This window comes from Cydia strobilella, chromosome 1 (assembly GCF_947568885.1).
Source record: "Cydia strobilella chromosome 1, ilCydStro3.1, whole genome shotgun sequence".
In the NCBI taxonomy this organism is placed as follows: domain Eukaryota; kingdom Metazoa; phylum Arthropoda; class Insecta; order Lepidoptera; family Tortricidae; genus Cydia; species Cydia strobilella.
Genome location: NC_086041.1, coordinates 33,041,691 through 33,062,519, shown reverse-complemented (window position 1 = coordinate 33,062,519; position 20,829 = coordinate 33,041,691). Strand labels below are relative to the sequence as shown.

Sequence of the window (20,829 nt, the reverse complement as noted above, 5' to 3'; positions counted from 1 at the left end):
AACGTGAATGAAAATGTTGTTTACTTGTTAGTTCTTGAATTAAATAGGGAATCGTTAAATATGGTGGCCAGTGAGATGGGGCGGAGTTTTGCAAATGGATTTTTGTTTGTTGCGAGTAAGTATTACCTACTTATAGCTACTTACATACTTCATTTTCAAGCACTATATTCTCGATCACCTTTTGTTTTTAACCGGCTGCTAAAAGGAAGTGTCTTGATTTTAGCATTGTAGTTACGTAAATTATGTATTTATGTACAGTCAGCTGCAGAGAATAGTATTGCTGACTGTAGGTACCTACATAGGCATGTGGCTGAGAACTGTGTCGTGTAGGTACCTCCTAGCATTCAACGTAGAGTCGAAACAACAGAGACAGTTTGATACATAAGGAATAGATTCGACTTTACAGGCACATTTTAGCTGATAATTACTTGGTGCTGTATTACGCTATCGGTATGTTTAGTAGACACCTAATTCAAATGAAATAATTTGATTTGTTTCCTAGTTACTTACATATTTTTGTTTTATAAATATTAGGTCTGTAGGTATACTGTTTTATTTTTCAGACATGCTAAACACAGTGACCATAGACAAACTAGTGGTTCCAGAGCTGGTGCAAGCTGGCAACGCCGCGATCCTCGACTGCCATTATTCTGTCTTGGATGACAAGTTTACTCTGCAATGGTTGTTCAATGGAAGTCAAGTGTATGAATGGAGGCCCGGGACGGAGCCTAGAGTTGGCGGCGTATTGGAGGGACAGTTGGAGCTGGATTATAAAGTTTCAAGTAAGTACTTATTCTTTAGCTGTGGTTCCAGAGCTGGTGCAAGCTGGCAACGCCGCGATCCTCGACTGCCATTATTCTGTCTTGGATGACAAGTTTACTCTGTAATGGTTGTTTAATGGAAGGAATCCGAGTTGTCAATAAGTTGGTGGCGTGTTGGCTGGACGGTAGGATCTGGATTATAAAGGCCCCAGTACACTGGTCACGGATTGTCCATGACAATGAGGGCTAACGCGTATGAATTCGCCGCTAGGGGCACTAGTGTAGATGGTGGTCTTTTCCATAGTTCGAAATGTCACTTGTCACTTCAATGACTGACAGCTGTTCTTTAGTCTTTTGGACCACCATCGGGACTTCCGGTTCGAGCGCCATCTTGATAGTTAGCATCGTGATTAATTACTTTGTTTTTTGCTCACTAATATTGTTTAAAGTGTAATATCGATAGCTTATTATACAGTAAACTAATGTGGTAGTGTGCAGTGAATGGAGAATTAATTTTGAAGCGCGTTTAACCACCATCTTGGAGTCAACGGCCGGTAGTCCTCGTGCTTCTTGTAAAGTCTAGCTATCGATTTACAAAAGCTAACAAATCACCGTACACTATCTTGTACAACCGTACAATTTTTGTCGTTTTTAAACCTCTTAATACCTTGATACTGGCGAAATAGTCCCACTGGGCTGAAGCCATAATTTTAAAAGAAGAAGAAGAAGAAGACCACCATCAACAGAGGCGCCAACTGGTGAGCAAAAAAACGATAGCCCTCATTGACAATCTATTGCCATTGTGTACAGGGGGCAATGGTATACAATGGCGGACGAATGGCCATCAGTTGTCTATCGCGGTGGGCAATCGGGAAGTTGTCGGTTTTTTTTACACTTCAGAGGAATCGTATGAGAATCGTGACGTAGCGTGGCCTGTGGTGTTCAGACAGTCGCCAATGGCAGGGGTTTGGTTTGGTTTGACTCATCGTTAGCCACTGTGTACTGGGGCCTTAAATTGTTAAGTAAATATTTATGGTATTAAAAGAGCGAAATTAAATTTTCACCTCAGCAGCTCGAACAAGCCTACTTTCGTCACTCCCTGGAGTGAGGAAAGTGCGACTTTCCTCACTCCAGGGAGTGAAGAAAGTGCGACTTTCCTCACTCCAGGGAGTGAAACAAAGTAGCTTTTTAATTTAGTTAAGGCCATGAACTGCCACTTCATACTTTTATTTAAAAAAAAAAAATGGTATGCTGTGGTATGGTATTTTGTGGTTTGGTATGGTATGGTATTACATTACATATTATATTACATATTTTTTTTCTGTTTATTCTGTGTAATTCGAAACTTTAATATGTTCTCACTACTGAGGTGAAAAATTATGTGTGCAACACGAGAGCAAAGTTATTTTACATCTCGTGTTTTTGAGTCCCTCGCTACGCTCATGATTCTACCTTAGAGTCACTCGCTTCGCTCGTGATTCAATTATAGAATATTTAGATTTCTCGGGACTCAAAATAAACACTCGCATGAAAAACCAACTTTCCTCTCTTGTTGCACAAATAACTATTTTCTATGGGAGGACAACCCTTCGCGCCTACATTTTTTTAATTTGCCGACTTTTTCTACTGACGGAAATGGCTTGCCACACTATACAAACAAATATTGTTCATTCCACAGACGTAAGCACCCGACAGCGTCGCCCGCTGCGCATCGTACAAGCGGCCCCGGAGTTAAGCGGCGACTACACGTGCCGCATCCAACACGATACGGGCGCCAACGCGAGCCAGACCGCGACGATGCTGGTCTTCAGTCAGTTGACTTTTTATCTTATACCTTTAAGGGGATCCCATGCCCCAATGACCTTCGATTTGAATCCCTTAGTTTTCTAATGTTTTTTGTAGCTTATCATATTAACAGCAACGTATTTTAGCAATATAGTATCCCATATTTACTTCAAAGTTCATTGTTTTCGAAATATTTGGCATCAAAGTTGAACAATTTTAGGCCAAAAAACTGGTTTTCTGACCATAACTTTTGTGTTAATTAGTTTAAATTAAAACCTTAGACAATTTTTTAGAGACGTCAAGGACGAACCCAAATATGTAGATTTCGTATGTAAGATCTTTCACAGCAATCGAGATACGAAAAAAGTGTTTTTTTAGACAATGTTTAAAACAATCATAAATAAATAAGTGTTCATTTTTTTCACAATCCGGTAGACAAAAATGGAGATAAAAGATTGAAGAACCGATAGCCGCTTGTCTTATAATTCTATATTTAGTGTAGAAGTAGGAGATACGATTCAAAACTTGTCAAAAATCGATGAAAATCTCAGGTAGCCCCTTAAACGAGCAATTCTTGTATATATGTATATATATTTCGGAAATCTCGGAAACGGCTCTAACGATTTCAATGAAATTTGCTATATAGGGGTTTTCGGGGGCGAAAAATCGATCTAGCTAGGTCTTATCCTTGGGAAAGCGCTCATTTTTGAGTTTTTATATGTTTTCCGAGCAAAGCTCCGTCTCCCAGATATTAGTCTTTATTGTGAGATATGCAACCCTTTGGATGTTGCAAGTGTGCAAAGGCTGAATTACTTTCATCTGTCACATCATTGAAATAAGTGCAAGTTGCTAACTTGCTACATAAATAGCTGTTTGCCAAAATGAGGGTTTTTTGAAATGATGCACACTAGTTGGCAGCTCTGCCCGCGCAGCATGGTTTCCCCTATCACTAAGTCCGTCACTTTCGCACTCACATACTTGTTAGAACGTGACAGGTATGGTGATAAGCGTACCGTGCTAAGACTCCTGAGATCATAGGATCACCTACTCATGAAATTACTTTAGGGTCTAGTCGAGATAGTTTAATTATTATCACCAATAGAATGTTACGAAACTAAAAATCACTTGGTCCTTCGAGCCGGATATAATCCATACTTATAAATGGAACCAGCCTATTAAATCCTACCGGAAGTTTCTTTAATGATGTAGGAGGCAAACGAGCACTAGACGGGGGTTGTAAGTGCTTTGCCGGTATTTAAGATGGGCGTATGCTCTTTTTTTTTAAAGGTTTCATGGTCGTAACGGCACGGCGGTAGTATACGACCATTTCGTTTTGTTAACATATTTGTTATTATATTTTCAGGCCCTGAGAGCGAGTTTGTTTTGGATGTGCAGCCTGAGGGCGACAACAACACGTTGATCATTAGATGCATTGCTCGCGGACTGTACCCGCAGCCGGATTTAACTCTCGAATATAATCAGTAAGTTGAAAGCCTGCTTTTTACGCAACTCGGGTAGGAGTTAACTATACGTTGTCGAGTAAAATTATGGTATAACAACTTAAACGCACGTTTAGCGTTCAGACTGAAGCGCGGCGCGGATTTGTGGGCTACATGAGTGTGCGTTGTAAAACTTATAAACATGGGTTTACTACTGATGTGCCGTCGGGAACTTTTCAAACTTGCAAAATTTCCAACATGGCAACATTTCGGAAACTTCTCAAAATTTTGAACCTTTTCGACGCCGTGTCAAACAAAAAAGCTGTCACTCGGACGCCACGTCACCGAAATGTCAAAACTGAAATTGAACTTTATGCACATGCACGTAGGTCTATGTTGCTTTGTGGTGTGACCGATTAATCCGTCTTTGACGTAAGACCTGCGGTGCCGATATATCATGTGTATCTTAATAATCTAAGTTTATTTAGTAACTACTAGCGCCATCTGTTGTACATTTATTGTAAAGTATTATATGTCATTATCTGTGACACATTAGAAAAATAAACCAGTCTCATTGCAACGGCTATCCTATTGGTTTCGTTTTAGGTTATGTTATGCTGTTGGAAAGCATCGATATTGACGCCATAAGTGAGACTATGAGTGATCAAGATCAAAAGAAAGCTAAAGCCAAGCTAGTGATGACAATAGATCCTTCCTTACATCCAAAACCAACAGGCCCAAAAGGTTAATCGGAATCGAAGCTTTCCATTTCCAAAATTATTATTTTTTGAACCCCTTTTCGAACTTTTTGGAGCCAATACCACAAGCATAGCGAGCCCCTGTACTTAGTAGAAGCGATTCAGAAATCAGAAATATTTATTGAGTAAACTAATGTAGGTACAAGAAGTGTGTGATTTGTGGTTACCATTTCAGTTCCCCAGTGGCTCAGCAGCAGCGCGTATGGCGCTCAGGCGCGCTGTTCTCAGCAGAAACGTCCACACGCGTACGCGCGCCCCGCGGCCGCGCCGTGTGCCGCCTGCAGCTGCCCCTCGCGGGCTACGCGGCCATGCGCTCCTATGTACCAGGTGAGTTCTGTTCATAAGGATCGATCACAGAGCTGCCTCTAAAAGAGTCGGGATGCGACAGAGATGGTTTCAAAAAGGTGGAGAAGAGAAAGAAGCCAGCTCGTCAGAATCTAGGACCTACGTGTCTGCTGCGTCCTGCAACACTAACGACGCTGCTGTATGTGTCCCGATTACACTACCTTACGAAGGTCGAGGAGATCGTAAAGTATGTACGAGTCAAGTCCGAATTCATCCTGAGGTTCGAGTAGTTGGAATCTCAACACTGAATTTTAATTCTTTTGGGGTGAGCGTTCGGACTGAACATCTAGCGACCCTCAGCAAGGAGTTCTGGCCGAAGAGTGTCAAGTTCCGGCGATTCCGCGAACTGCATCGCAGCCATAATTGTATGTTTTAGTTTTTAGTTTTAATATTTATTTTATAATATTATGTATGCTAGTTTTAAGGTATTTATCTATGGGCCAATAGTTGCCTGAAAATAAAGAATTTCATTCATTCATTCATTCTAATCCTTTGATCGACTAAGACGTCAACTGACGCGCGCGGCTGTCTACAACCCGATATCAACCTTCGTGCATTCTGATAAGCGCCGCGCACGTTACAGGCGTGGCATTCAAATATGGTTTAAGGGGCGGGGACCCCATCTGCCCATCTGGGAGATGTGGTAAGATTTAGCTCGACCGCAAAACGCTTCACGTAGGTAAATAATGGGTGCCCACGATCAGGTCATCAAACTATTAGGTCCTAAAGACATTAAACGGATGATCTGGTCTTGGACAACCGCTGGCAAAAAGCTGCTATGAACTAAAATAGTATATTTATTGTTTCAGACAACGACGCAAAAAATGTGCAGAACGACGCACCAGCCTTTATTTATGCTTCCATAATTTTAAGTGTCGCCATGGTAACGATAGGATGCGTTTTGAGATAACCATGTGTAAAATTCTGTATTGAAGGATTTAAGTGTAATATTGGGTGAAAAAAGCCTGCAAAAAGAATACTCACAGCCAGCCATGCTTGCAGATATACGCAATTTTTAATCAATTCAATCAAATGACTTGGTGTAAAACTTAACTTGTTCAATAAAACACAATAAATATTTCTAATAAATTTAATAAAAAAATAAATTGTTTAACAACAGCGATGAAACTTAAGTAATCGTATAAATTAGACTATTGTTAGTATCACATGTTAGAGCTGAAAGTGTAGAAGGATTGCGAGCGCCGCCAGCGCCCACACTGCGGTCGTGCGTTCGGCGCTGTCAGCTGCAAACAAACAATCATATGATCATATCTAAGTATAATGTGCAATCATATCATGGTCAATGACGGACGCAAAAATATCTGATATATGCTTAACCTTTTAACGCACATAAAATAGCCAAGGTAGTGAGTTCACACCTACTCGAAGACGTCGAAAAAAAACTGACGACGCACAATTATACATACTAATGATTATGGCGAGGAAAAAATGCAGAATGGGGTAAAGTTATATGCCGTTTTTGACCCAAGTACAGCGCGTAATAAAGGGTTCTTAGGTAAGTATCGTTTTGGACATGAGACAGACTAGAGAAATTAATATATTATACAAATAACTGCGAAAAATAACATGCTTAGACAGATCTGGGGATCTCGTATAATTTGGGGTGTAAGGTAGTATGTTTAATGTTTATGTGTATTATTGTGTGTTATGTATTCGTAAATAATTTATAAGTGTCCTCAGTATATTTGATAGGAGGTTAGGATATTAATAAATAATTTTTTTTTTATTAACGAGTATTACACACATAGTTTGTAACTGGCGCCCAATGTGGGGCCAGAGAGACGACTTAAAACCACAAATCTATCTAACGAGTGACGACACGTTATGTTGCGACCAATGGCGTTGCGTTTCGCTCATTAGCTTCGCGCGCAATTTTTGTACCTATTATTTATTATTTTAAGCAATTAAATGATAATTTAATAACGGAAATTCATTTTTAACGTGCTATAACGGTAACATCCGAATAAAAAATATTTGGTTCAAATATAAACTTCATGCATGAGGCTAAATTTTGCTGTAATTTTCTATATTTTCATGTATATGAGCTCAACAGTACAGGGTGGAAAAAAATAATGGACCCTGGAGGGAAAGTGCCTTAATAATGCCTCATTTTACTTAAATGAAACACTTTTAAAAAGAAACAAAATGCATTTAAAAAAAAGAATGTTTCCTTTAAGTAAAATGAGCTAACTTAAGGTTTTAAGTTACTTTCCCTCCAGGGCACTTTTTTTCAACTATATTATGATTGCTTTAATAAAAATGCATAAATGAATACACATATTTACTTATGACTGACACTTTAAATTTTAAATTACAATAGTTTACATTCAAGTAATATATTTTTATTTCTATATTATATACCTACATAAATTAAGTTATATTTGTTTGAGTAATAGTTAATAATACAATATGCATACGGTGCGAGCCTTTCTATTGCATGTGTATTTTGTAAACTCCAAGCGTTAAAACATGCAAGCAAGTCTAGGAATACTGGCACTCAGTTAGTTAGCACTAAACTAAGAAGACCAAGGTCCGGATTTCAATTACGCACTAATATTACCTATATAAAACATAATGGGTGTATAATATAGGTTTCAAAATGTGTAATTTTGGTAAATGTACAGAATACACATTACATTACGCAATGGTATCGACAATATATACAATATACTTATGTGTATGTGTACCATACAATATGCTCTACTACCTTTACAAGGGGTAGGTATATGATATATATGATAATTGTGCTCCTATAGAAATTATTTGATTCAAAACAAATACATTGATAAATTGCACAAGGAACTTCTGACCGATTCACAAATTGAATATCACCCAGTATAGAGTGAACTGCCGTCGGTAACTAAGGGTGTAAACTGGTCGCACGAGGGGCGGCGACCAGCGCGGCGTCCGGGGCGGCATAAACAAATGCAAAGATATGCGAGAGGCCTCAGTGCAAGCTCAAATCCCTTGGACGCTCGACGCAACGCGCCGCTGGTCGCTCGCCCTCGCCCCTGACTCCCCTGAGGCACACTTACGGGTAGGTTCGGTCGCGAGCGCCGCGGGGACCTCGGTAGATTCTGTGGTGTCTTCCGGCGCGGCGGTGCTGGTCGCGAGCCACCCATCTGGCCACGACAACACGTTAGTGCCACACGGATTAGACTCATGCCACGGGCGGCCTGGGAGCTAGCTATTTTAGTTTATTTTTTGCAAATTCTAGGAGCTGGCTAGTCTGTCTTGGAAGTTCAGTTGGTATACACAAAGTACCTGTAGATATTTGTGTGGTGTTCTAGGACTGACATAAAGGCAGTGTGGCAGCTGAGAACTGGGGTTCATTTCTCGTTACCTACTGGTAAGCCAGACTGGCGCTGACGCTACTTTAGCCTTGTATATAGTATGAATTTTCTCAAATGATTTTTATCTGTTAAACAAAAGCCTTTGTTTCTTTTGTTCAGCGGTTACCAATGCTACCGCTACTGACTGAACGGAAACAAACTCGTTTAAAAAGTAATTTTACCGTCCTATTTATATGGTTCAAATTTATGTAGCAGCTCTGTATTCTGAGGCCGCACACAGGCAACCGTTCGTCCTTCATTACCCAAACTCGTTATCTCAGAATGAGCTGTTACATTTTGAACCTTAGTACTATCACGATAGTTGCTTTTTAACGACATGGTTGCTTTGCCACGCGCTAGCCACGCGACTAAGGCGCCTCTCCATAAAAGAAACAAAGGCTTTTCATTAACGGATTAAGGTCTGAGGCCTAAAAATCATTTGAGAAAATTCATACTATAGTTGTAAACTATAATTTACAAAGAAATGAAAATAATAATTTAGGTTTATGAAATTCTACCCCCTAATTTACTCCTGCTTTTAGAAGTCAAACTGACATTATGTTAGTCCAGAAACGAAAGCATAATACAATTAGGTATCTGTAATAATTTGAATCGTTATGACGTATTTTTTTTTTGCTGCCAGCTCGCCCTCTATACATTTTTATCATTGACTCCTTATTGTTATGTTACTTTAATGCACTAGGTACTAAAATAACTAGCTACAAAGGCCACATTGCTAACAGGTACCTAACATATAGTTTATACAATTATATCGTACACTTCAGTCATAAAATATTAAAATGTTTTTAGCACAAATTTTGGCAGACTGGATTTTATTAAGCTTTATTTCTTCTGTAAATGTACCATATAATTAGTAACAGCAAAACGTACCTACTATTCCTGTCGGCACTACTAAGATTATCACGTAATTTACATTAAGAACAATCAAACGCTGTAATACATAATAAACGAAATATAATTTATACTTACCACTTTAAAACCTTCTATAAAACAAGCACAACACAAATCATAATTGTATTAAAAGTATTAAATACATTCCTACTCAGCCAAGCAGGCCATCACAAGTGCTGTTACTGCATGCTCTAGCATCATCCAATAGCGCAGGGGTCTCCAAACTTTGACCCGGGGGCCAAACTCAGTGGCGTAACTAGGGGGGGCAGAGGGCAAGTTCCCCGGGCGCCATCCAAAATGGGCAAAAGGCAGCAGCAGGGAAACTTTTGTCAGTCGTCAGGGGGCGCAAACTTGGTGACTGCCCCGGGCGTCATATCCTCTAGCTACGGCCCTGGCCAAACTAGAAAATATCGTGCTGGCCAAAACTTTACTTTTATGCCTGCTGTCGCTGTTGCGGGACAGGATATTAGGCACTATTTATCGGATAGAGCGATGTAAACAGACTTAAGGGTGGACTTCGGGAGTACAGGGGCGCAGGGAGAGGTAGATTTCGAACTCCCACTTTCTTTTCCGCGGAATCGATCGGATGGACTTGCAGGTCGGACCTGGCCCACGGGCCATAGTTTGTAGACCCTGGCAATAATGTAACTACGCAAACTACCATGACTACAAGGCGATACGACCCGTCTTAGATATTAACACTTTATATTTAGACTGTAATACATGGACGGTTGTCTAGTTTAAAACACACGAACCTTACTGCTGTAGGAATCAATTAAAATCAACGCATTGCGTGGCGTTTTAACGACACGAATCGCTAGATGGCGTTCTCAGACTTATCGAAAAAGGCTTCTATATATGTATCCACATGGACACAGAAAGCACTATGTTCCTCCATAAGTGCGTCACTACGGAACTTGGCTCATGGGTTAAAATATTGCCGCTCGTTTCGGATGGAATATTACTTTCGTGTTACAAAATAACTGACATGGATACACGGCCAGTATGCAAATGTATTTTTGTCCTAATTGCTGCAGTGTAACTACCTACAGAAGAATACGGTACAGCCAAAAATTTGTCGGCGAATTAAGACATATTTCTGAGTAATTTGAACGTAATATTTTAAATTTCCATTAATGCCTGTTCAGCATCAGCACATTTTGAGTCCTAATCATACAGCAGTAAGGTTTAATTTCAAAATCAACCCTGGCATCTGCCCAGCCTCGAACATACCTGAGTGATAAGTGTCGGCCACCTCCATAACGTCCGACGTGATGAGTTCGTCTTCAAAGGAGAGTTTGCAGGAGATCTCAACGCCTTCGATGTCTTGCCGGTTGAGTGTTGCGTTGGTGGACACGTTGTATAACCCATCGATTGGGCCTTCTAAGAGTGTGGTGTTAAATGTGGTGCTGAAAGTTTGGAATTATACTAGGATGACAGTCGAAATTGAGGGAAGGTCTTCTCAGACCATTTTCTCGTAGCAGCACGGGATCTGGTATTAGCTGCCCTCACTGCATGACTCAATAAGAATGGATATTCTGTAGAGAGTAACAAAACCGAGATATAACAAAAAGGTACCTATATATAACAAATCTCATTTTAAATATTTATTTATTTTTAAATTTACAAACTCATCTAATGAGTAGAATGCTCTATATTAATATTTTAAGCTCAGGTAGATACTTACAAACATGTTATCAGATACTTAAGCTTACTTCAAATTATTTGGCAAACAATTATATATTCTAGGACCTAAATATGTACGATTGTCACTTTGGTAGGCCTCCTGATCAAGAAAATAGGGTATTTTATTTTAAATACAGTCATGTATTTAAAATAAATTATTTAACATCACGCATGAAACAAACCACCAGAAGATTAATAGAAAAACGTAGACAGCAGATAGTTTTATACAAAATTAGATTTTAAAACCAGCATAAAACCATAGAGTAACTTATACTAGATCGGTACTGTCATAGTAAATTTTGTAACCCCAGTAAATTCACTGCCATCTGTCGACACACTTTAAAACTAAAAGTAAATATTTATAAAAATACGATAAAATGTATTTAAATATGGATAAATGATTTTTTTTATTTGTATTAATTATTTTTATGATTTTGACCCATGTTCTTTCACAGATATGCGTTAAAATTGTTAAATAACAAACGAAACCGTCAACGCCATCTATACGACAGTAGGCCAAAGCTAGTAGCGCCCTCTTAACGCGAATCAAATTTTCTTGATTTTCGAGGCACGTTTTTTTCTTAGACTGTATCCATCTATTACGGAGTTATATCTATCTTTGATAAAACTAAAGAGTAGGTAATTTGATTGTGACGCCACATGCTAGTGTTTCATATAAATTTCATAGTAGCAAAATCGTTTTGACAGTTCGAAAAAAGAAACTGATTTGACTAGTAGTCAAATACCCTATTAAAATCGTAATAAATAGCTATTAAAGATGCCCATTTTTTTCCTAAAGCCCCCGTGTTTTATGGTACATACCTGTCATAGCTGATGGTGATGTCAGGCTGGGGCGCTACGCCGACGGCTTCGCAAATCACTAGTACTTCTTCCTCGCCTTCAAATGACAGTTTCGGTCCATCTCCTATACCTACAACAGAAGTAAAGTTAGCGTGTAGTGACTGGATACGTGATAGAATTTTATACAAAATGCCCACGAATAACCCCGCTCCGAATGGACTTATCTCACCCGGCGGCGGTAGATTGACTTTAGATTGAGGAAATCTCAATTCGATTAGCAAAGCGATGACTGAAAGTTCAAAATGGCAGTAGTGGCAGATAATGCCATGTATGAGTGTTTTAAGTGCTTGTCAATTTCAGTAAATAACAACTGTTCTTGTTGCTAGGTTACGCCAAAATAGTTTCAGCTGATTGGCCCAAGGAATTTACACGCGTATACAAACATTTCGTGCGCTCATATAGAGACAAAAGCGAATTCCATCGTATGGCGTGTCCGCCCTGTGGTAATACCACCATGTCCGAGGCGTTTCTCCGTTCTTGGAAGTCGCCTTGCTCCTCCTCCACTTGGCACTCGAAACTGCCGGAATGCTCGGGCCGCAGGTCCCATAGCGCCAAATTGTGTTTATCTTCCTCTATTAATGCTGTTAACTTACATATTTGAATTCCTTGATAAACATACTCACTGTAAACCACCATGTCAGAGACCTTTCTCCGTTCTTGGAAGTCGCCTTGCTCCTCCTCCACTTGGCACTCGAAAGTGCCGGAATGCTCGGGCTGCAGGTCCCATAGCGCCAGATTGTGTTTATCCTCCTCTATTAATGCTGTAAACATACAAGCATTTCGTTAATGGGGTTGGCAACTGTCAAAGGTTTACATATAGGTATAGATGGCGCCATCATAGCTTTTCCGTTTCTCTAGTTTTGTTTTGTTGGCAACTGGACGGAAAACTTTGATATGTCTAACCACTTACTGATCTTAAGAAGCGGCTCAGTCCTCGGTATGATGATTTTCTTCTCGCCCCCCAAACGCTCGCTGGCATATCTGCATCGGCCTTTCTGCGCCGTCCGGGCTCCAGAACCACTTCACTATGGACAACGTCTCCGAGCCATCGTGCTCGCACAGCAACTCGGCGTCTCTGCACATCTCCAAAGCTACTGAGAACTTTGATATGTCTAATCACTTACTGATGTTAAGAAGCGGCTTAGTCCTCGGTAAGATGATTTTCTTCTCGCCCCCAAACGCTCGCTGGTATATCTGCATCGGCCTGTCTGCGCCGTCCGGGCTCCAGAACCACTTCACTATGGACAACGTCTCCGAGCCATCGTGCTCGCACAGCAACTCGGCGTCTCTGCACATCTCCACAGCTACTGAGAACTTTGATATGTCTAATCACTTACTGATGTTAAGAAGCGGCTTAGTCCTCGGTAAGATGATTTTCTTCTCGCCCCCAAACGCTCGCTGGTATATCTGCATCGGCCTGTCTGCGCCGTCCGGGCTCCAGAACCACTTCACTATGGACAACGTCTCCGAGCCATCGTGCTCGCACAGCAACTCGGCGTCTCTGCACATCTCCAAAGCTACTGAGAACTTTGATATGTCTAATCACTTACTGATGTTAAGAAGCGGCTTAGTCCTCGGTAAGATGATTTTCTTCTCGCCCCCAAACGCTCGCTGGTATATCTGCATCGGCCTGTCTGCGCCGTCCGGGCTCCAGAACCACTTCACTATGGACAACGTCTCCGAGCCATCGTGCTCGCATAGCAACTCGGCATCGCTGCCCTTCTCCACTGCTACTGGTACGGAGAACTTTGATATGTCTAACTGCTGGCTCACTGGAAAAGTTGAAGACACTAATTAAACAGAGATAATAGAGAAAAATGCTTTCAAATAGCAGAGATGGTCGGTTCTCCATACAAACGTAGTTACGCTCTCAGCTAGTTTGCTCTGAAACTTTGTACTTACGATAGGATAAGGTATATCTATGTCTGTAATTAGTTTATGTAGGTTTATACATCATAGTTAAAAAAATACAGCGAATTTAAGTTTTTCATACAAAACTTGTTTTTGCTCTATTTCTTTTGTTTTATAAACTGGAGCTATATAAACTAATTACAGACCTAGATATATCTCATGTAATGACGTAGTTTTAAAATGAGAACGAAACTCCGTTTGTATGGGAAGGTGAAATTCGGCCGAGCTTGCCGGGGACTCTTAAGGACTATTACAAATGCTGTCTGTTTGAGACCAGTACTAACAGTTTTTTGTTTACTTTAATAGGTATTCAAGTTTAGCTAGTTTCATAACTGAAGAAGTCTGCTCTCGGTGGTTCGTTCGATTAAGAATATAAAATAAAAAACATTCTCCTTTTTTCGGGCAGTCGTGTCATAAAAATAAGCAACATACTTTTGCGGCTTTTAAGTCAACCGTTTCAAGTGACATTCCCATTTCCCTGAAATCTATATTTCTATTAATGTTTCTCATTAGGACAACCATTGATATTTTTAGATGCTTTGGTGCACATTTAGATCCGCGCGGACATCCGTCGACTAATGTGCAAGCTTTGACACTTTTGGCGGTAGCGTTTCGTAAGAGGCTGGTTGAAATACTTAAAATGGAAGAGCGAAAGTGAGTTTTGGGTACCTACACCGTTCCCCTCCTCCCCTCCTAACTTTGCTCAAAGCAAAGTTAGGGTCACCTATGCAATTTTCATTTGTTAATTCCACAGTTTTTGGTAATATCTTGAGTTTTTTTTTTTCGAATGTTGATGAAATTTGACAGGAACGTAGTTACGAACGAATGCGAGGATGTTAAGGAGTTAAAGGGACACGACGAACTACTTACAATTTGTATGCAACAAATGTAACGAGAACTTTCAAACCGTGTAAACTAATCTGCGTCAGTTTTATGTTACTACGATTCATTTAGTGTTAGTGTCTTACGTAAACTGCGCTTCTGCGCAACATCTTCTTACAAATGACGCATGTAAACATAATTAGTCAAATATTTAATGCAGTGGTGGGCAAACTTTCTACATGGGGGGCTAGAAAGTTTAAGTAATTTCGGAGGAGGGCCAGAATTGCAGCAAAAATGCATTTTTATTATTCCACGGGATCACGGACCATATACTAATTATTTAGAAGGACCTTCGGCGAGCCGGATAAAATCCTATCGCGGGCCGGAGTTGGCCCGCGGGCCGTACTTTGCCACCCACTGATTTAATGTATAGGTATGTACCTTACCTGCCTAACTTATGGTTATGGCCTAAGCTAAGTGCGAAAACTGGAACCAATAACCATTACTATTATAATAACAAAACTTCCGTGAGACGGATGTCTGCGTCGTCCGCCAACGTGTGCTTCAGTTGAAGCTCCTCCAATGGAATTTTTAAATTCTTATGAGAATAAATGATCCGTTCCATCGGTTTTCCGCTGTCACTGTCACATTTCGCAAGAAAGAGTGGGAAAGATCATGCGCGCCAAGTGTCAATTTTGATCGAATTTTGTCGATTTTTATTTATTTTAAAAACGTTACCTTACAATATCGAAATTCGAAAGCTATGAAAATACTATTTAAGTTAAGATTGTTTTCTTCTTTTTTTGTTTATAGTATCACATAATAAATAACCGAGTAAAGTTAGATTAAAAGTCCGAGTTAGAGGTTACTTTGGGAATTAATTGTATCGAGCGAAGTGTCATAATTCGTGTATCGGAAGCTATGTTATTAAAGATAATATAGTCAAGAACTACATATATTTTTTCCACGTCTACGAATATCAACGCCTCTTAGAAAAACATGATCATATAAGGAGATTTTTTCGCCTTCTGGAACCGCGTTAACCTAACCTTTAAGTTAAATAGAGTTTTAATTAAATAAATAAATAAATAGGAAATCCATAAAAAAATAAGTCTTTAACTGAAGCTTCAGGTGTGTGGTATGTGGACGCTTAATCAATTTTTTTTTCAAGGAAACCAATAGAAAATTCTAAGCAAATCAATAAAGCAGCATAGGTACAGGGTAAACTATCTAATGATTGGCTCTTTCAATTGTTATTAGACCCAATTTTTGTAGGAGTCACTATCTACTACTTTAAAATAACGTTGAAGCAGGCGTGTCTCACTCCGCGATTTCGTCGCGTCGCTACAAGTACCTGCGGCCGCCCCAATCTTCAGGTTTTGCCATAGTAATTGCCGCACACCGCTATGGAACGGACGCCTGCACGCGCTTGCGCCGCCTTGCGCGTAGTAGTCGCGTTTTGTTAGGGAGTGAATCTTCTGTACCTAGTACTATTATATATTCTGTGGTTGAAGGGACCACTGGAAGGTCGACATTAGTATAGTTTACCTAATCATTTTTGAGTAATGTAAACTGACTTTGGTTATCGCGTACACGCACTAAGTATGTTGGTAAACAGTAAAACACCGCGAGCTACTACATGACCGTCAACCATCGACGTTTATATTCGTACGCGGTCCTTTTCACGGCACCGGCAATGAACTTGACTTCAATTGAATGACATTCAATTATTATATTAGGCATCCTTAGACTCTAATTTGATAACATTTGGGACTTTATTGGTAGTAAAACTTCAAAAGCTCGCCAATATCTCATTAAATTAGGTCATATAGCGATGAATAAGATTATCTTGGCCAACCTTGAGGCGGTCCGGGAATGTTAAAAATACCTTCGCGGTGGCGCGCTGTGGGCCGCGGATATTTCATACAAATCTATAAAACGCGTGAAATCTAGCGATTTTTTCGGATATAGATTTGAAAGCACAACACACACATACAGTAACAGTTGATGCTTTGGGTGATTTTTGTACTTAAAGTAATTCACCGAAAAAACATCTAGCTAGAGATGTTTTTTCGGTGAATTCGAGTCAAAACTACGACTGATGAATGATGACTTGAGGGCAAATCAAACGTCTAAACCCATACCACCACCACTACAACTAGTATTAAAAGATACATAAATTTTGTACATTTACGAAAAGCATTTTCCGAGTTTTCCGTCGTAAAAGTTTATCTCGAGCACCTTAGGTACTTATAAAAGTTGCTAATTGGGAGTTCAGGCTTGCTTCCACGTTACAGGTAACAAATAATACATCCACGAGTTAAATCACGAGGTCTGAAACGTGAAATCCGTAAACCTTATGTATAAAAATGTTAGTATTTTATAAAACATTGAACCTTGAAACATCGACGTTGAAAGGTGCAACTGACCTACGCCACCGACTATATTAAGCAGATTGCTTTAATTTCACGTTATCTTCTGAAAGATTAGAATAGAGATGACATCTCGCATTCAGAACCGCAGTTGACGGCGCCCGTTTTTCTCAATCGCGGTCACCACTGAATTTAACTCACTAACAAATATAACTCAAAACTCATAAACAAATATAGATCAAAAGTGAAATGATATAACTTCTGACGGAGATAGAGACGTATAAAGTATGCAAAACATTGCACATGGGGATTTTGCGCATTTGTTCAAGTTCAACTATTTGCTTTAAATATTAAAATAGCTAAATAAATATGCACAATTTGAAAGTCAAATGCCAATGAAATTATTCTTACATACCTACCGAGACAATTGTTTACATGCAAAAAAACCTACGCAAATCTGCCGCCGAAAATCGCGGCAAACATGTTTTTATTCGCTTTTTTTTTTAAACTTCACAACACTTCACGAATTGAGGTAAAAATCTCACCTGCCACACCGAAAAGGACTAGTGACAATGTCCGTATCATCGCGATATAGAAACTTTTTAAAACTGTATGAGGAACGTATCCGTGCGCTTCGCGCGTTCAGCGGTCCGACTGACTGGCCGCCCGCCCTTCGCGCGGCCTTCGCGCGCTAAACCGTATGCGCATGAGTTTTACGACAACTCAGGTTGGACGAACAGTTTCCGGATATTAGTTATGACTGTGACGGTTTTACAATAGATGTTTGCGAGAGGTCGGCTGTAAAGATTATGAATTATGACCTTGTTATTTAATAACAACTTGTTGTTGTTTTTGTGTAAGAGGTAGAAACGGGAGTTGGAAGGGGCAGACCTCGGCGGACTTTCTCTGATCAGATCGAGGAATCCCTGAAGAAAGGCCAGGTCAAGAGCAAGAGCACCCTAAACCGGCGAGCGTGTATGAGGAATGTTATGAAAGTGAAGGAAGCGAAAGAGGTATGTCAGGATCGTAGCAAGTGGAAATCCGTGGTCTCTGCCTACCCCTCCGGGAAATAGGCGTGATTATATGTATGTATGTTATTTAATTTTTATATATACACGTTATACAATACTTGTATATAACTGCTAGTGCGTATAATTTTGGTACCTTAGGTAAGCCTTAACTACGTTGGAAAAGAGTGCAACAACACAAATTTTAATTGGGCAGTCGTGAAAACCCTCACAAACTTACGGTTCTTTAGAAAATATTCTTCGGATTTTTTTTCTGAACGGATTATAATTCCATCGAATGCATAATGTACCGTTTCCATGAAAACGTAAATAATTGGTCACTCGGCAGACAAGCAATACCCGCTATTTTTTCAAAAGGAGTTATGTTAAAGGGGTCTAAACACGTCCAAGGGGCTGTACTTACAGAAAGTACTTTAACTGTAACGTTTTCAAGCAAAAGGTATCATCACATTGTCGCTTACTATAAGGACGAAAATTGCTTGTACCCTTATACAAATAACCTGTCACAGCGTCCTTATGGCAAGCGACAATGTGGTACCTATTGCTTGAACACGACACTTACTTAGTTTAGTCTAACCCAGGGGTCGGCAAACTTTTGAAAAAAAGTGCCAACAGCAGTAGAAATCACCAGTTGTAGGAAGCACAAAAAGCCACAAATGTCTATTTCAAGGGTCTTAAAAACTCTCAAATGTCCATTTTTGGGTCACTTGAAGGGCCGCAATATGCGGCTCGAAGGCAACGGTTTGCCGACCCCTGGGCTATAAGGGTTCATCTATTAATTACGTCACACGAATTTCCAGGTTTTTTGACCCCTCCCCCCCTCCTTGTCACATTTGGAAAACCCTTCCCCCCTGGCGTGACGTCAAATTTTTTCAATGAAATCAGCAATTAATATTTTATCAAAATATTTTGACAAAACAAATATTATTAATTTTATAACCCGATTTTATAACGATTATCGTTCCAAAAACTTGTTATTTAACTGTACAGCGAATAAAATAATTAAAAGTGACGTCACAAAGTTTGTGACTTCCCCTCCCCCTTGTCACAACATGTCAAATTTTCTTGACCCCACTTAATGTGTGATGTAATTAATAGATGACCCCCTAACCGCGAAAATCTAATTTGGTAAATTGCGCCTTCATTGGAGTGAAATAGAAAGATCCCCGCAATTTGTGAATTTCGGTTTTCGCGGTAGGCCCTTTGGTCTAACCCAAGGAACGATCAAGCCAAACGGCCTCGCCTAAGAATAGTAGATTTCATAAAAATTATATTCAAATTGATCGAATCTAGGTCCAGCAGTCATTTTTACCCCCGCCGAGATAACAACCGTCAGAATCTGGTAATAAATTATACGTAATACCCGTGCACGAATTAACACTAACACATGTCTGTGTATTCCCAGTGCTTTATAATCACATGCTGGCTAATCCAGTATATGAGATACCTTGCAGCCCATTACAACTGTAAGCGAAGAGGTTTCATATTATATTGGTCATGTTTGCACAACGGTAAGTAATAGTAACGCGAAGCTACACAATTGGCGATTACCGATTGTTTATTCACACTTACCGCAAAATTATTGAGCAACATTTATTTTTAGGGTTCCAAAGGGTAAAACGGGATCCTATTACTAAGACTCCGCTGTCTGTCTGTCCGTCTGTCACCAGCTCACCAGCCTGTATCTCATGAACCGTAATAGTTACAGTTTAAATTTTCACAGATGATGTATTTCTGTTGCCGCTATAACAACAAATAATAAAAACAGAATAAAATTAATATTTAAGTGGAGTATTGTTTAAATTTAAACTACCGTGAGACTAACTTAGCGGTTTCACTCACGTGTTTTTAGTCACTCGCGCGACATGTTTCATGTGTTTTTGTTTATGTTGGAGTATTGTTTGTTAAACGCGTTTTTTTTTCGTTTTTTGTGTAATGGTACGAAACCCTTCGTGCGCTAGTCCGACTCGCCCTTGGCCGGTTTTTTAAATGTAATATTATCCTACATAAACAAATATATTTAGTAGGTTTATTGCTGTACGTGTACAGTATAATATATCATTAACTCACTCGGTAGTGTAAGATATCAGGGTACTAATGACTTTTGTGCGATAAATAAAATAAAAAACGGTCAAGTGCGAGTCGGACTCGCGCACGAAGAGTTCCGTACCATTACGCAAAAAACGGCAAAAAAAATCACGTTTGTTGTATGGGAGCACTTAAATTATTTTATTTTGTTTTTAGTATTTGTTGTTATAGCAGCAACAGAAATACATCATCTGTGAAAATTTCAACTGTAGCTATCAAGGTTCATGAGATACAGCCTGGTGACAGACAAACGGACAGACAGACAGAGGAGTCTTAGTAATAGGGTCCCGTTTTCATCCTTTGGGTACGGAACCCTAAAAAAAGATCCTGAATATTCCAGAATACCTACTCAAGATAACGTCTAACCTAACAAACTTGGAACATACAAACATGAAGAGTTCTCCCCCAGTAGACCCTGAGTTGACTTCGCTCGGTCGGTGAGAATTTTTTAATAATATTATTATATATGTTTTTATCAAGTAGGTATAGCAACTTAGTTGTAAGTAATACATATTTCTACGCCGATAGAGGCAGAATATGCCGCACTTATTGTAATTTGACCATCTTTGTACCATATTTTATGAAATAAACATTTGTATTTGTATGTAAAGATTTAATAAATTAAAATACGGTAATTTTTTAACAGTGTTTTGTGTATATTGTACGTACCCAGTGTCCGGGGTAAGACGTTACTGCTTATAATTTGCC

The 20,829-nt window shown here is 39.6% G+C and overlaps 2 protein-coding genes across 2 annotated transcripts; one reads left to right on the top strand and one right to left on the bottom strand.

The window, feature by feature from the left end:
- The first annotated feature begins 550 nt into the window (after positions 1 to 550).
- On the top strand, positions 551 to 5,998 carry LOC134741994 (uncharacterized). Its single transcript, XM_063674948.1, has 5 exons — positions 551 to 782; positions 2,440 to 2,571; positions 3,910 to 4,027; positions 4,919 to 5,070; positions 5,898 to 5,998. The coding sequence occupies exons 1-5, from the start codon at positions 566 to 568 to the stop codon at positions 5,996 to 5,998; spliced, it is 720 nt and encodes a 239-aa protein (XP_063531018.1). The 5' UTR covers positions 551 to 565.
- Positions 5,999 to 6,164: 166 nt separating this feature from the next.
- On the bottom strand, positions 6,165 to 17,707 carry LOC134741920 (uncharacterized). The gene is made up of 9 exons (XM_063674831.1): positions 17,551 to 17,707; positions 13,451 to 13,672; positions 13,238 to 13,417; positions 13,025 to 13,204; positions 12,524 to 12,661; positions 11,862 to 11,970; positions 10,587 to 10,762; positions 8,145 to 8,231; positions 6,165 to 6,332 (listed from the first exon to the last, which is right to left on the bottom strand). The coding sequence occupies exons 1-9, from the start codon at positions 17,588 to 17,590 to the stop codon at positions 6,259 to 6,261; spliced, it is 1,206 nt and encodes a 401-aa protein (XP_063530901.1). The 5' UTR covers positions 17,591 to 17,707; the 3' UTR covers positions 6,165 to 6,258.
- Between the last annotated feature and the right edge of the window lie 3,122 nt (positions 17,708 to 20,829).